The sequence below is a fragment of the Barbatula barbatula genome (assembly GCF_947034865.1).
Source record: "Barbatula barbatula genome assembly, chromosome: 20".
NCBI lineage: Eukaryota > Metazoa > Chordata > Actinopteri > Cypriniformes > Nemacheilidae > Barbatula > Barbatula barbatula.
This window is the reverse complement of record NC_136783.1, coordinates 17,612,779-17,629,023: the sequence shown is the minus strand read 5'-3', so window position 1 is coordinate 17,629,023 and position 16,245 is coordinate 17,612,779. Positions and strand designations below refer to the sequence as shown.

Here is a 16,245-nt window from a genome sequence, read left to right as displayed (position 1 = left end):
CATACAGTAGCAAAAATACAATGGGTGCTAATACTGAGTGAATAGTTTCAACTTGACGGTTACAGGTTAACGTTCTAATAATTTAACAATGACAAAAGATCTTCCTGTATGTACAGTTGTGTTCAAAATAATAGCAGTGTTAAAAAAAGTGACTAAAGCTCATAATCCTTATAATAACTTTTGAATTACTCTACAAAAAGTGAAGAAAAATAAATGTTTCAAAAATAGCAGTGTCTGAATTTGTCTTTGCAAAGTCAAGCATTTATTGTATAAATGAAAAATACTTGAAGATTTAGCGTTCTTTTGAAACACTGCGCTAATAATTAGTTGTATAGCCACCGTTTCTGAGAACTGCTTCACATCTGTTTTGCATGGAGTCGACTGACTTCTGGAACCCGTGAACAGGTATTTCAGCCCAGGACCGTTGCATTACAGACCTCGATTCCACTGCATTTTTTTATGTCACCCCACATGTTTTCTATTGGATTAAGGTCTGGAACCAAGATGCTGCTGGAACCATTGGATTAAGGTCTGGAACCAAGATGCTGCTTGCTAACTGGTGTGTTTGGGGTCGTTGTCTGGTTGAAATGCCCATTTCAAGGGCATTTCCTCTTCGGAATAAGGCAACATGACCTCTTAAAGTTTTTTAATGAACTCAAACTGATCCATGATCCCGGAATCTGATAAAAAGGCCCAACACCATACTATGAGAAACATACCCATATCATGATACTTGCGCCACCATGCTTCACTGTCTTTACAGTGTACTGTGGCTTAAATTTGGTGTCTGCGACCCCTAGACCCAAAATGAGCAATCTTTTTCCAAATTGTAACCTCTTCAACACATTTGCGGGCGCTTCTTGCAGATAGTTTGGCTTCACATAGGCATCTTCTAATTGTTACAGTACTCACAGGTAACATCAGACTTTCTTTGATCACCCTGGAGCTGAGTCTTTGCCATTTTGGCTATTCTTCGATCCATTCAAATGGTATTTTTCCAGTGACTGATCTGGTTGGTGATGTTGGACTGCTATTATTTTGAACATAACTGAATAAATGTATTTATTGTAGTAAAGTTTGATTAGTGGGATGAAGAATACGATTGGAAAATGACCATGCCAACCTTAATCCTCCCGCACAATCTATGCTTTCTCTGTTCTTCACTGGTTTCTGGGCCCTCGGACCTGGTTAAATCTGCTCTTTGGACTACGCTGAGCCATCATTTCACAGTGCGGTTATTGACGTAACAAGCCAGGATGCTGGTGTCTCTGACATCACTGAACTTGGCTGGGCATTACCAGGCAGCCATCCTATATGGGGCCTGAGTTTGCACCTAATCCTTCGCCCCCTTGAACATGGTGAAATGAAAGCAAACTGTCCAGTTTGTTTAAATAGATTTGCACATTTGACTTCAAGCATGGATTAAAACATCTGAAGCGGCAGTTGTGTGAGGATTCTTGTTTTTCTTTGGGATTGTACATCACTTTGAACTTGCTGCAAGGGATCAACGTGGGAGTAAGTTTGGCCCTTTTGATGATGACGTCCACATTCCACATGGTTAGACACATTCATCTATTTCTATTTTCTTTTCTCACATTTTAACTTGCACATCCAGTTACTTATAATAAGATCTGAAACAGACAAGCAGTTACTGATTACCCATCTTGACTTTAAGAATGTCTAGAATGGTTTGACTGATGACCTTTGAACAAACAATACAACAGAAGGACAAATGGCTGGATAACTCATTACATAATGCTCAGTATAAAACTCAATAAAAGTATATTTCTCTTTATAGTTATAATCTACTCGGCAGTTGTCCTTCTCACATGCACATGTATGTGGTAAGGTAATTTGGTAATTCGTCTTTCTACATTCTCGATCTTTATACCATAAAGATTTATCGCCATTTAATGGTTTATGATGTTATGTTGAGTATGATAAGATAATGCTTTATCTTAGGCTCACCTACATGGCGAATGTTTATTTTTTCTAGAGGACTTTGAAATAATGCTTGAAAATCTTCAAAACATTTAAAGGTCCAGTGTGTCATATTTGGGATGATCTATTGATATAAATTCAATATAATATACATAGCAATGTCTTCAGTGGTGTATATAGAGCTTACACAATAAACACGCGGTATGTTTTTATTATCATAGAATAAGGTATTTCTATCTACGTATGCCCCTTGCGTTTGATTCTTCCATGTTCTGTCACCCGTTGTTTCGGTGACTTTTATCTGTGGAATCACTAAAGATTTACATTTACACGTAGTCATTTAGCAGGCACTTTTATCCAAAGCGACTTACAAATGTTGGTTATGTAATGTGCAATTTCAAGAACAACAGCACAAAACACTTAAAGAGATGATTCACCCAAAAATAAAAAATCTGTCATTTATTCTCCCTCATGTCCTTCTAAACCTATTTGACTTTTATCTGTGGTACACAAAAGATTTACATTAGCATGTAGTCATTTAGCAGATGCTTTATCCAAACTGACTTACAAATGAGGTAAATGGAAGCAACTGGAACAGCATGAGGACAATTAAATGCATACGTGCAGTGAAATATAGCCCAGCACAGTATACAACGCTTCGTTTTCTTTTAGATAGAAAGTGTAGAAAAGAAATAGAAGTCATTACTAATCGGTCAGGTGTTGACGGAAGAGATGTGTTTCAGTCGTTTTTGAAAGATGGCTACAGATTCTGCTGTCCAGCGGCGGGCAGATCATTCCACAAATGTGCAAGAGACCCAGAATTTTTCCCTTTTTGGGATGGCACCCCAAGACGTGGTTCGTTTGCAGAGAGCAGGGATCTGGCGGGTGCATACTGCATGTCTGTATCAGCGAGTGAAGATATGGTGGTGCCGAACCAGTGGTCTCTCCGGTTCATTGAAGACCACTCTTGCTGCTGCGTTCTGGATCATCCATAGAGGTTTGGTTGTGCAAGCTGGGAGTCCAGCCAGTAACGCATTCCAATAGTCCAGTCTGGTCAGGACTAGGACTTGCGTAGCATGCTCTCAGTGGGTCATTCTTAGTGGTTTTGTGTCCATACATTGGAAGTCAATGGGAGTGGTTTGGTTACAAGTTCTTCCAAATATGTCGTGACGTGTATTAGAAATAAAGTCATACAGGTTTGGAATGACACGAGGGTAAGTCAATTATGAAATAATCTTTATTCTTTATTAAAGCTTCTCTGATCCCTGCTGAACTAAACAATAGCCTACAAAATGGACTCATTACAAATACCATTTTGAAACCATTACAAAATGTCAATGTGTTTGTACCCCATTCCAGATGGATTTAATACTGTTGCCAGATCCTATCAATTGAGACCCGCAAAGTTCATGCCCATTTAACCCAATCCAATATCCATTCTAGCCATTACATCCATTAGAATTTCCATCAGGGATTATAATAAAGACTTATTCTCTCACAGTATTTGTATTATACTTAAGAATGAACCAAAATATCCCACTCATAATGCATAGCTGTGTCGCAACACAGTCTGTTCACCACAAATCTCTCCACAACCCATACTTCCCCACTACACCAGGGCCTCTAGCGCGCGCGCGCACGCACCCAACGCTGTTTCCACGGTGACCTCACATCCCGTGCGTCATTTCCTACCCATGCTGAGCCAGATCTGGGCAGTCTGGTGGTACACACATTCATCTGCCGTCAACAGAGCATACGAGGTTGAGTCCCGCGTTTCTTTGTCCGCGATTATAACGCTTCTATCATGTCCCGAAGGTGATCTTCGGTACCGGTGGTTCTGGGTAAGTGTGGTTTTGGTCGTATATGTACACACACGCACTCGCACGTGTCACACACAAGCACACACACGGATCGCTTCATTGATGTGTCAGTATGAAGTCATGGCTGCCTGTAACGTTAGCAGTCTTGTCTCGTGTGTCATAGACCACTTTAAGGTTTTTATTTCTATACAACCATTTTAGACGTTATATGTTTTATTTGGATATAATCGCAGAGATAACGTGAAAATGGGCTGATTTAGTTATCTGTATGTTATGGTTTAGTTAGCTAGTAAAGCTGTAGTCTTGTGAAGTGCTGATATGTAATTTACTTAGTAATAATATCCGTTGCTATGGTGTTTTCTTTAGGCGTAAAATTGACGTAGTTTCGCTCGATGTAAAGATTGATTTGCATTTCTTCTGTTATTGATCTCTGGTTGTATTTGAGTTGGTATATAAAACTCGATTTACAGTGCTGTTGTGAACGTGTCATGGTTCAACTGACTGACTGGTATCCACCTGTCGTTCATCATGGTTGCGTTTTTGTTTTGGGGACTTTTCTCTCAATTTTAAGCACTTGAACGTTTATTTTAAGCTGGTTTTGAGCTTTATGGTGTAATTTCTGAACTAAGATCATGGTGTTGACCAATAAAACAAACCCATCGACTGTCTCGAGCTGCTCTAGTAATGTTTCTGTGTAAGGTTAGCTTCAATCATTCTAGGATTTAAAGGGATAGTTCACCCTCAAATGAAAATATTGTCATCATTTACTCGCTCTATAGTTGTTCCAAACCTGTGTGTACATTTATTTGTAAGAATGGCAGTAACCAAACAGATCTCATACCCCATTTACTGCCATAGTAGAGAAAATAAATACTATGGGAGTCAATGGGGGATGAGATCTGTTTGGGTACTGACATTATTCTAAATATCATCATTTGTGTTCGGCAAAGAAATGTAAACAGATTTGGTACATCCTGAAAGTGAGTAAATTATGAGAGAATTTTCATTTTTTGGGTGAACTATCGCTTTAACTTGTTGTGGTACCATGGCTTTTGTGTCATCATTAATATTTCTACATTTTGTCCCCAAACCTTTATTTGTATAATTATTGACTAACTTCAGTCATCAACACTGTCCATTGTCTAACATGGGGTTATCGACGGAGTACTTTTTTAAATAAAAAATATAGAGCACAGTCGAATATAAACATAAAAAGTTAACTTCTAATATTTGATCCGGCCATTTATTTTATATTCTGATGAAACATAACAATGTGTTGTAAGCTCTGGTCCTAGTGGTTTATTTAAATATAAAAAACTACTGACAACAAAAAGTAACAACTGAAATGAATTTATCATGAACAGAAGTACTAACAAGTTTCCTTTCCATGCTATTTATACTAGAACTAAAAATTATTCATTATAAAATGCTCTTAAAATGCCGATGATTCATTATTATTAATATCATTAATGGTAAATGTAGATTCAAGACGTTATGGTTTCTAATCTGTTACAAACCTATATAGCAAACCGTAAAATGACTGACAGCTAAAACTACTCTATTAGGCTACTGCTGCATTTGTCTTTACTTAAAGGTCTAGGTGGGATTTTTAAGCGTCCATTAGAGTTTGAGAGTGGCACCCAATCTCTCAGTCCAACCACCACGGTGCCCACCACAGTACAAAAAGATGTCATCGGCTGAGACAGCATGTCTTATGTTGACGCAGAGAAGAGATCATTTGGGCATTAGAATATAATAAAGGGTCTGCGGATTCTAAGGATAAAAGTCAGGCAGAAGCTAGGACCCGCGGTACTATGGCTTTTAGCGGAAATTCTCATAGATATCTATGGAGATACTTTCCAGCAGAGAGATGTTGGAGAAAAAAATCGTCTCAAATCACCCAGAGGAGGTTGCTTTGATCCGGATCAGTATGCGTGTAACATTATTTATTCTATTTGTTTGAACCTTACCTGCTAACCTGTGTATGTGCCAGCTAGCACATGTCTGTTTGTGCACGCGCGCATCGTGGCATAACTCAATACGGAGAGCAGAGGAGAATTGTAAACGCACGACCATGTAGAGACCTCCTTGTCTCTGTGTTCTTGTTATAGCTTCTGTTGTTTACGTCATTTGTTAGTCGCTTTGGAAAAGTGTCGGCTAAATGTAAATGTAAAAGCGTCTAGCAAATGACAAAATGTAAATGTTTTGGATGCAAAATACAGTTTGAAGTCAGGAAGAAATATGACTCGGCTGGTTAGTGTGGGCTAAGGTTCTTTTATTGTGGAATAGAGGACAAGTCATGATTTTCTTGGAAAGAAAGAAAAAGGCTTGTCTATGTCTGAACAGTGAGGTCAAGTGTAGGGCTCGTTTATATATAACCTCTCGGTTGAGCATAAATATTACTGAAGACATTTACATTTATTCATTGGACCTTCTGATCACAAGTCCAACGCTCTAACCACCAGGCCACAGCTGACCCTGAAGAGCACCGAACTTCCTTTGAAAAGAGATGTAATTAGTTTAAAAGTGACATTTGAGAGCAATGAAGAAAGTGTCAGGAAACTACCCACTGAAGTTGTGTAATTTCCGATGTGTGTAGTTCTATTAAAAACAAATCTCAGAAGTAGTCAAATGCACTTTGTCGCATTTCCAAGTCCACTGTGATGCTTTTTTCCCAACAAAAATCTTTTGCATCACAATGTACAAAGTTATCTATATTGTGACGGATGCATTGATCATAACCAAAAATCCAAATATCTTTTGCATTAAGCTTTACTGGTACCTAAAGGACCAACAAAAAGTAGAAAATGTAATGGTAAAGTTTGGGCCGCTGTGCAAATGACGGAATCTTTTTAGCTTCTGACCTTGACCCCTGGATGGTCAGGTTTGTTACGTAACCTCCATCCACTTGCTTTCATATCTTGGTGACATGAACAAACTGGATAGGCGAGTTCGCTGTGCGGTTTTACTGTCATGTTCCGAAGAACTTTGAGGTGATGCCGAGATTACTCATGGAATGATTTCGGTATACACTCTCTAAGACATCGGCGTATGACAGAAAGTCTGCCAGTGTTGAATCAGAGCCGAGGTGTGACATATCATGACATGGTGCAAGTCTCTTAAGCAGCTCTCCGACTGTTTATTCTCAGAATCCTCGAAGGCAGCAGAACGGGTGAGACCTTTCGAGCTGTCCATGTGCGGTTTTAGCTACAACAAGACCCCAAAAAAACCCTGTCAATGGGAGGCGTGATGAATGACTTAGATTGAAAGACTAACAAATGTCGAATTTGGGATGAAAGTGTGAATCGTAAACCACAGATTTACAGGCAAGAGTCAAAAATTTGACACTGAAAGAAGATTATAGGACCGCATTCGTTTTTAACTTTTAGAAAACTGTTTGCCATCAGGTTACTTAATATGTGCATTAACATAAATGTATGTTTTGCCCGACTTTTTGTGGTGCTTTTTGTTTAAATTTAAGTGTATATTTACCTTTGGTAAATTTTGGCCTTAAATCATTGATTTTGATTTAGCTGCTCATTGCAAATAAATAAAAACTGTACAAATGTTCACGTGTCAATCTTTACGATTAAAATCCACATGAATTGACAGGAAAAAGTAAAAAAATTACCTTTAAAGCCTGTAAGTGGTGTCTAATGTGTTTTTAAAAGTCGCCATGACTTTCAAAAACCCTTTTGCCAGGAGTTTTTTGGCCAAAACTACAACAGCACATTTAAATGGCTCATAATACAAGTATACAGTATCTTAAATTTTATGCTTATGTTAGATATGAATGAGTGGAAAAAGACCACATTATGCTGTCAGTGTACTGTCTAAACCCCACTCTCATCGTAACCTGAAAAACCAGGTAAAACGACATCATGTTATATGATTATATTGCGTATGTGTGAAAAGCGATCAGGTCACTCTCCTATGGTGAAAGCACGATGGCTTTTTATTTGTAACTTGTACTACGTGGATCTAAAAGAGCAGGAAACAGGCGGATATAACAAATCATAATTATGCAATCTACTTAATTTACTTCATCTACTAAAAAAGTACTTTGATGAAGTTCTGGATGATATTTTGCTCATTGATGAATTTAAAACAATGCTCTCCCTACGTGCTGCTCCTGCTACGCTTACGCCCTGCTTCACGTGTGGTGTGAAACGTGCATTAGACATAAAAGACATTAACGATCAGATGTACACTTGTGAAGTGTTGGATGACTCATTTTATTTATTGTAGCCTTATGTTAAACTGTTTTTTTAGGTCTTATCATTTCTGCGTAGGAGTAATAATACTGGAATGTATAAATGTGTGAAAATATTTTTTGGTGAGTAATGATTTTCGTTTTCAGCATGTTAAACTTCATAAAGAATCAGTGAAAATTAACCATTTTTTTATGTGTCACATATATTATACTAATAATATACTTTGGAGCTGCTTTTCTGACATCAAATGCTTATGCAGTTTAGATCTACAGTAGTTGTATCTTGTATTTCCTTGTTGATAAAGGTTGTTTACCACACCTAAAATCATAAAGAAACAACATTTATGAAGGGTAATATACTCTAGGCAACAGTACTTTGAAACAACAACATTATATAAAATCGTTATATATAAATCTTTCAAAGCCGCACAGTTTTTACTTCCCTAACAGCATTGACAATGAGAGCTGTTAATCCAAAACCATGTGGCCTGACTCGGGTCCCCTTTTCTGTTTGATCTTCATTTTTCTCTCTGCCCACCACAGACCACCCTCTGAACCGGGTTTTTTTTCTTGACCGGTAAACCTCCGTTCTCCTGAAGGCGAGTCCTCCAAATCTTTCACATCTCTGATCTTTTATTCCGTCCTCACTTGCCGGACGGATCGATGCCTTTCTCTTTAGCTGTAAAGTGTGGTCGGATGATAAAGGACATCCTGATATCTTTCTTGAATAGTCCTTGAGAATCTAAGGTTTTGCTTGCACAGCTTTCTGGATGGATTTATCAAGAAAACACATGAACTGACAAACTGGACAATTGCTATAGCAGGAGATTTTGCAGGTATGCAATGGTGTTGTCCTATTAAAAAAAAAACATTATTTTTACTCTTGCATGGACTAAAGTTCACATTCTTTACATGTGATTTAATATAATTTGAGACTGCCATGATCAGTCGGAACCTGACCATTACTTAACTCTTTAAACTGAATAACAAGAGTATCATGTGTTCTGTGAGAACATTTCCTATGATCAGAGGCTTTGAGATTTAAGCCGTTTTCCCTTTTCTTTGTTCTTATTTGGTCAACAAGGTCTATGGCTGTATTCAGATAAGAACCTTCTGTGCTTTCTTTAAATCACTTGGAAATAAAAGAACACCTTTTTTGGATCTTCAATGCGTCTGTGAATTAGTAAGCAGTTCATCCAGCTGAGTGTCAAGGAACTTTGTGCTGTTGGTGTGGCATTTTATATTCTCTCACCGCTTTGCAAAACATTTCAGTGCTTGGATTCAGTAAGTGTACACGAGGACTTAAGTAAAAATATTGTTTTTATATTATATACAAGACTAAAATATAATAAGAAATATATTGATGTAAAAGACTAACATTTATTGTTAACATATTACTAAAAGATATTTGAAGAGCATTATTGTTTAGTTTTTATTCATACTTTACAAAACTTCACCCATACTTGGTTCAACACAGTCTGCTTTTTTTCAGGATGTTGTGTGATGAACTTATGAAATCACTGATACGTCAGTGTTAAGCTTGTTCTGTAACAGTGTCAGCCTTTAAAATAAAAAAATCAACAAACGTTTGATTTCTAAAGCCGGTTTTGGTCTTCTCGTGGAAACAATGTAAGATTCAAATACTTTGTTTATTGTTTAACTTCATCTTTTTCTGTCCTGCTCGGTCTTATCTTTATGGTGGCGAAGTAAATCACGCAATGTAACGCCTTTATTGTGACACATTAACCCGGTGGTTAACTACGCGGCTGGGCATCTAATAATTAAACTCGCTGCTTATCTGTTGAAATATATGGTAGATCTGCTCTGTCATTGTTCTAGATTGTCCTCCTGTCATTGGGTCTGAAATAGTCTTGAACTTGGACAGACAAAGTTATACTGGAGTCTGAAAGTGTAGGTCATGACCACAGAGTCATGTTGTCCTAAAGAGGAAGGGTTCGAGAGTAGAGTTAAGGTCGAAGTGCCTTTTGACCCACCGCAGTCAGGGTGAAACAATACCTCTTGTTCTGACCGGCTATGAAAAAAAGCACTTTAGACATAAAACATGACAGCAGATTAACTTTTCCTTCAATTGCTTCCACAAATTCTTATGCAGTCTGTTGCTAGGTTGTTGGGCATTGTGATTCTGTCTTTGTGTGGGCTTGCCGCACAGGGGGTTTGAGGCATTGGTTTCACTTCTAGAAAGCAAGACTGATGTCTGATGGCTTGTTTTTCTTGCAAAACTGCCTGTAAATGGAGCTACCTGCAGAGTACTGACTCAGCGAGCTTCTCAGAAAACTTCACCGATCGATCAGCTGGATGTAAGACAGCTGAATAAGCCACGCATGTACCATGAGCTCTTGCCCAACAGCCCTGGTGAAATCTAGCTGTTTGTCTCTCTTACACAATGCATTTTAGTTACTTACATTAATGCATTTTATAACCTGTCTAGTGCACCCTGAAAGGTTGTTCGGATGAAGTGAAGAAGTCAAGAAGTCAAGTGCCAACTCCTGAGAATCAGGATGGCACGGTAACATCGCTGAGTATTTGTGCAAATACCACGTCAGATGTTTCAAATAATACGCTTACGATATAAAGGTCCTGTATAGGGATGCATCCAATGTTCGGCAACCGAACATGTTCGGCCGAAAATATCAAAGATGGCATGTTTGGTAGGGCTGGGAATCTAATCGATATTTTTAAAACAGCTAGTAGTCTGCCGCGCGGAAGTAAATTTCCGAATGAAAGCATCTTTACCGGTCGGTAACTTTACTTCAGACTGGAGGAGGCGGTCCAGTCATTTTCACATTATATACCCGCCACTCGCAACATCCTTTGACATCATACAGTGGTTGCGTGCACTCAGTTCCCTGTACTAAACAAAGTATGTTTGGTGGATCCCGGCCACGAGTGCATCTTCTGAGAGAACAGTAATCTTTTGTGGGCATAGTTTGGAGGAGAGACGTGAACTGATATGTTTTTTTTTTTATTGACTTTGTTTTGCTCAATTTTATTTTAAGTTGCATCGTATTTTATTGAAAAGCAAGTCAAATGATAAAAAGCATATTTTGACCGTTCAGTTTATGCAATAGTGAAAAAAATGGCTAAATAAATGGAAGAAAGGCAAAGGAACATGTTCGGCTTCATCCAAGAATTTTCGTTTTGGTGCGTCCCTAGTCCTGTAGACTTTGTGCTGAGCATTGTTCAGGTTCTAAAAGGCAGCAGCCAGACATCATTTGATTCCTCAATGTACAAATCGTATTTTTCACGATTTTAAATTGTTAGTTTCTTTGTTCAGATGTTTAAATCTGGGAAGATGTTTTGGGGACCGCTGGTTGCTGTCACTTTTGATAATGAAGACAATCTATCATTGCCAGTGTTTTTCCACGTATTATCTGAGGGAACTGCTGAATTCTGCTGTTAGACAACCGCTTTGTGATTCATGGGCTTTAATAAAGATGTTCTCTCATTTTTCTCCTTAGGAGTCCAGGTCTGCACGGTGAGAACGAACAAGAGAGAGGCCACTTTTAAAGTGAAGGGATTGCCCAGGGCCACACTGCCCAGGATCTGAAGGTAGGAGAATGGAACAGCATGAGCCTTCGCTATCGTGACCTTATAAGATACCTAAATCTAAGGAACTTGTGAGCCCTTGCATGTTTACATGAGACACATTGTCACGCGTTGGGTAAATAGGCCGTCAGGTTTATGATTGCAATGCTTCCTTGCATTCATTGTACAGTCTCCGCAAGAGGAAGTAAAAAAACTCAGCGTGTTGCACCCGCAATATTCAATATAAACTGCAGCCGAGAGCGAATGTGGCCTCAGCGGCTGCTTGGGTCGGGGAAAATGGTAGGAAGGGCTCGGCCCTGAGTTCGGTTTTCCCTTTCCGTGGTGTGTTGTACGGGTGCAGGGGGCAGATAAGATCAGGGCCTGTTGCAGGAGCAGAGCATGGCCGCTGACACCCCTCTGAATAACACACACATTCCTCACTTGACGCACAGGCACAACGCTGGTTTGTTTGTCGTGTTCCTTAATATGTCTGTTGGCTACTTTTGTACGGCCTCAAAAGTGAGGGTAATTCTTTTTTATTGCTTAGATCGTTTGATACGCTGACAAGCATAAAATTACATTTACATTTATGTACATGGCCTATATGTTTTTTCATTAGCATGTGCGTTCCTTCGAACCCATGACCTTTGCTCTGCTTGTGCAATGCTCTTAAAATTGAGCTAAACTTGTGTACAGACACTGAGAAAAAAGGCCATTACTGTTGTTACGGGTCTTTTATAGTACGAGTTGACAGTTTATGCTTTACGACCATGATGCCAATACTGTCGCTATGTGTTAAATATGTTATATGGCAGTAGAGGGAGTGGACCTTCCTCACAGATCCGCAATCCCATGGCATTGTAATGGCCGTTTGATAACATGCAAGGAGCAATCACTTCCTTGTTAGGACAGTCTGAAAAATTGGCTCTGGAACTGACCAATAGTGGGTATGCTTTGAGGTCACTTTTCCACGTGAACACGCCGGGACACGCCCCCCTTGAGTCCCAGGACATGTTCCCTTGAGTGGTAAAACACGCAGTGAAAAGGCTGCTTTCAATAGGACAAAGAAAGCAGGACTGAAACAGACAATTATTTACTGAAATTAAAGCAGTTGGACTCGACGGTGATCCTTACAACTTGCAAAGGAACCAGGTGTTCTTAGACAATGATATGTTGCAAGGGATTGCGTATCCTGATTTGTGTTTGTGTTTTGCCACTGAAGGGAGCGTGTTTTGGCATGTTCACATAGGAAAAAGTGAAGTCACGTGCATACCCTCCATAACAGAGAAGTGCATTTTAGGGACGTGGTTTATGCTGTAATCTGATTGGTCAATGTGAGATGCGTTTAGTGAGGTTGGACTATTATGCGCAATATATTTAAATTACTTCTTATTCACAAGTCTTATTCTTATTATTGTACACCATTTCAAAGACTTTATCCTCTGGATGCCGCATTTGGCGATCACATACGTCATCAGGTTTTATTTAAGAAAATCAACCGTTAAATTTCCACCAAAGGTTTAAACTACAATAATAACGTCTTAAGAGAAATAAATGTTCATTTTATAATGTTTTTAACTGAAATGAGACAACCTTGATGACGTATGCGGTCAACAAATGCGACCTCTGGAGGATGAATTGAGCTGTAGACTGATATATAGGAGAATGAGCTTTAAGGGATTGTTTACGCAAAGTTAAAAATGCTGTCATCATCATTCACCCTCGTGTCATTTTCAACCTATATGGCTTTCTTTCTTTTGCCGAAAAAATATCTTTTGAGAAATGTCTCAGTGTGTCCATATAATAAAAGCCAATGAGGGCCAATGTTTGTAATGACAGGTTTGTAACAGGGGTGTGTGAGATATATCAATTGCGATAATATCGTAAATCTTGTTTTAACGATGTGGGAAATCATATTATCCAGTATGTCACTCGTTTTTTAAGCACTATAAACAGCACTTGTTCAGAAATACTTTAGCACGCACTGCCTGTGCAGATTCACAGTATTTTAGCCGATCGTACTGTCTCTGTCAGCCCTGTGTTTGTTCTATGGTGCCGGGCGCTGAGGTGCTCGTGCGTGTGATCACACAGTGGACGCTTTTATCCAAAGCGACTTACATTGCATTATCCTATACATTTAAACATGAGTAACTGCAATCCCCTGGGATCGAATACCACAACCTTGCGTTGTTATCGTCTGGTGGTCTGTGTTGAGGACTGAATTTGCCAGTGTGTCTTAATTATTATAAGAGGTGAAATAAGTCGAACCCTGATCGTCCAGCCGTTTGCACCTTCCTCCGGACACATCTTAGGTTACACACACTGTACATTCTTGTCACTCTTCCAAGACAACTGCAGCTCTGAATTGCCTTGACTCATGAAATATTAAGCCATTAACCTCCCTCATACACCAACTTGTGAACATCTAGAGGTCAGAATTTAGAATGGACAACTGGCAAAAGCAAGGAAAATGTATTTTTGCGTATACCTTCTTTTAAGTTGGTTTACGATTCATATCAAACCTACTGCGACCGGATTTATTTCTCTGATAGGTGCTTATAGAAAAACCTTTGAATAAAGCAGTGATATGACAGCTGTTGTCAGTGTTTTTATACGTGGGAAGAAGTTGATCAGAATGTTGTGCTCAGTGTGGTACTCAGCTGTAGCGTTCCTGATCGTGACAGGCAGTTCCTCTGAATGTGTTTGTGTTTATGAGTCCGTGTCATCTCAGCTCAATGATATAACAGCTGTTGTTGAGCCTCTTGTACAACTTTTACTGTACAACAAACACACTCAGCATGTGATCTCTGTGTGTCTACAGGAGAGCAGCAGTTATTTGGGCCGCATTACAATTCAGGATGGAGAAGGAAGACCTGAAAATTGTCAACAAGGGCTTGGAGGATGAGATGGTACGTATTTGATCAAAGTCTTCAATGGCTCACTCTTAATCTTTTGCTTTCTCTTTATCACAGTGGCAGTTTTTCTCCCTTCGTTCAATTATTCCTTCACTCTCTAGGAGCTGCATGGATATCGGCTGTGCCGATGGAAGTTGGCTCTGGTGGGTTTCGGTGGTCTCTGCACTGGAGGTTTTCTTTTTCTTCTGCTCTATTGGATGCCCGAATGGTGTGTGAAGGCCACCTGCACACGGACCACTGTCAGAGAGGCAGAAGTCGCCCTCTTACAAAGCACTGTATGTATTAACACAGACTTTCAATCAACAACTTAATTTTCATTTAATCTCGCCAGTAACGGTTAAAGTCCCAGTGAAACGCCTTGGAACATGCAGCCTTATTTGATGTGTTGACACAATTTCGACTGAAAGGCACGAGATATATCTAGTGGCCCCACCCCCTTTTAAAACAACTTATTACGTTTCGTTTATCGCACAGTCAGCCTGGCAAAGCTGCATTTAACAGTATGATAGCCACAGTGGTGTAAAAGTCTATTGAAAAGATTGGGAAGTGATACCAGTGATGTGTGATTTGAAGCTTGTAATTTACGTTTGTGAGTGACAATGGCGTTTGTGTTCTCCTTTATTCATCAAGGCTGCGATGTTTGATCTCTTCCATAGAGCCTTAACATACAACATTCTCTGTAGACTTGAAACGCGTCAAATACATTTAGTTTTCTCCGATTATTTTAGTGCGTATGATCGTGAAAATGATCAGCTCTGTGATATCGTGTCTCTGAACCGGAGGACACTCCCGTGCAACCGCTCGTGTTATAGTGATGGGAAATTTGAATGTTAATGTTTACACTGTCTGGATCATCCCCTATCTCCCATCTAGTGCATTATGTGTCATTCACCATGTAGGACATAATAAACGTGCAAACAAGGGGCCAATATAGTGCAGGGGGTGGGAATCTTCCGATTCTAAAACGGATTTGATTGGACAAGAACTTTGAAGAGAGGCTTAAGTGTAGCGTGATTTCATGAAATTTTGTTACATGTAGGAGCACATCAGTTTATTGATGTCCTTATTTTTTCACTGTGGTTTAAAAATGAACTATGTAATGCATCAAATTTTTTCAGTTCTCCATAACTGCTAGACATCCTCTCACAGTTTTTTTATTTAATATTTGTCATGCCACACTCTTTCATTTTCTCCTGGCCTTACTGCGATACGTTTCTATTTTTATTTGTTGCATTTCAAGCCATTAATAACAAGAACATTTTATTTTGTTCTTGAATTTTTATATTTCATGAGTTATGAGGACTAGTTTTGGTTTTCTTATTGAAATGTCTCTTTGTGGGTGTCTGGATGTGATCTGTTGTGTGTTTCCGTTTCTCGCAGGATGAGTTTAAACGCTGGTTCCGAGCGAAGGTTCGTATAATGTTGGCCCCTGGGAAAAACCCTTATGACAGCCAGGCCTCTCGGACCGCCTCCCCCCAGGTCAACGATGGAAATCACGCCCACAATCAATCTGACTCCGCCCCTCCGAAAATCACCAGGAATGCAGAGAACCACCATGTGCAGGTGTCGCACCTGAAAGAACTAAATCTGTCCCAGAATTTCTAACAGTAGTTACCCTTAAAATAAACACAGACCAGGTTACAGATGTCATTATTTGACATCTTCATTAAATACATGTGAAAAATGTGATTCTTCTCTTTTTCCTCCACAGATTCGTTATTTTACCCTCCACAGTACTAAATACTTTTGGGATGATGGCATCCAGAACTTTGAAGTATTGAAGTAAGAAAACAAATGAGTGGCATAAGTG

The 16,245-nt window shown here is 39.3% G+C and overlaps 1 protein-coding gene across 3 annotated transcripts in view; it reads left to right on the top strand.

Annotated features, from left to right (window-relative positions):
• The first annotated feature begins 3,549 nt into the window (after window positions 1-3,549).
• The window catches only part of atp13a3 (ATPase 13A3), a 28,563-nt gene continuing 15,867 nt past the window's right edge, over window positions 3,550-16,245 (top strand). The window contains exons 1-6 of one of the 3 annotated variants that reach the window (XM_079483893.1): window positions 3,550-3,782; window positions 11,454-11,544; window positions 14,342-14,429; window positions 14,537-14,710; window positions 15,816-15,998; window positions 16,147-16,217. In XM_079483893.1, the coding sequence (XP_079340019.1) occupies window positions 14,379-14,429; window positions 14,537-14,710; window positions 15,816-15,998; window positions 16,147-16,217 (479 nt within the window). In that variant the 5' untranslated portion in view covers window positions 3,550-3,782; window positions 11,454-11,544; window positions 14,342-14,378. Of the gene's footprint in view, window positions 3,783-8,673; window positions 8,811-11,453; window positions 11,545-14,341; window positions 14,430-14,536; window positions 14,711-15,815; window positions 15,999-16,146; window positions 16,218-16,245 lie in introns of those variants that run through there. The other 2 variants (XM_079483891.1, XM_079483892.1) reach the window with 2 other exon arrangements.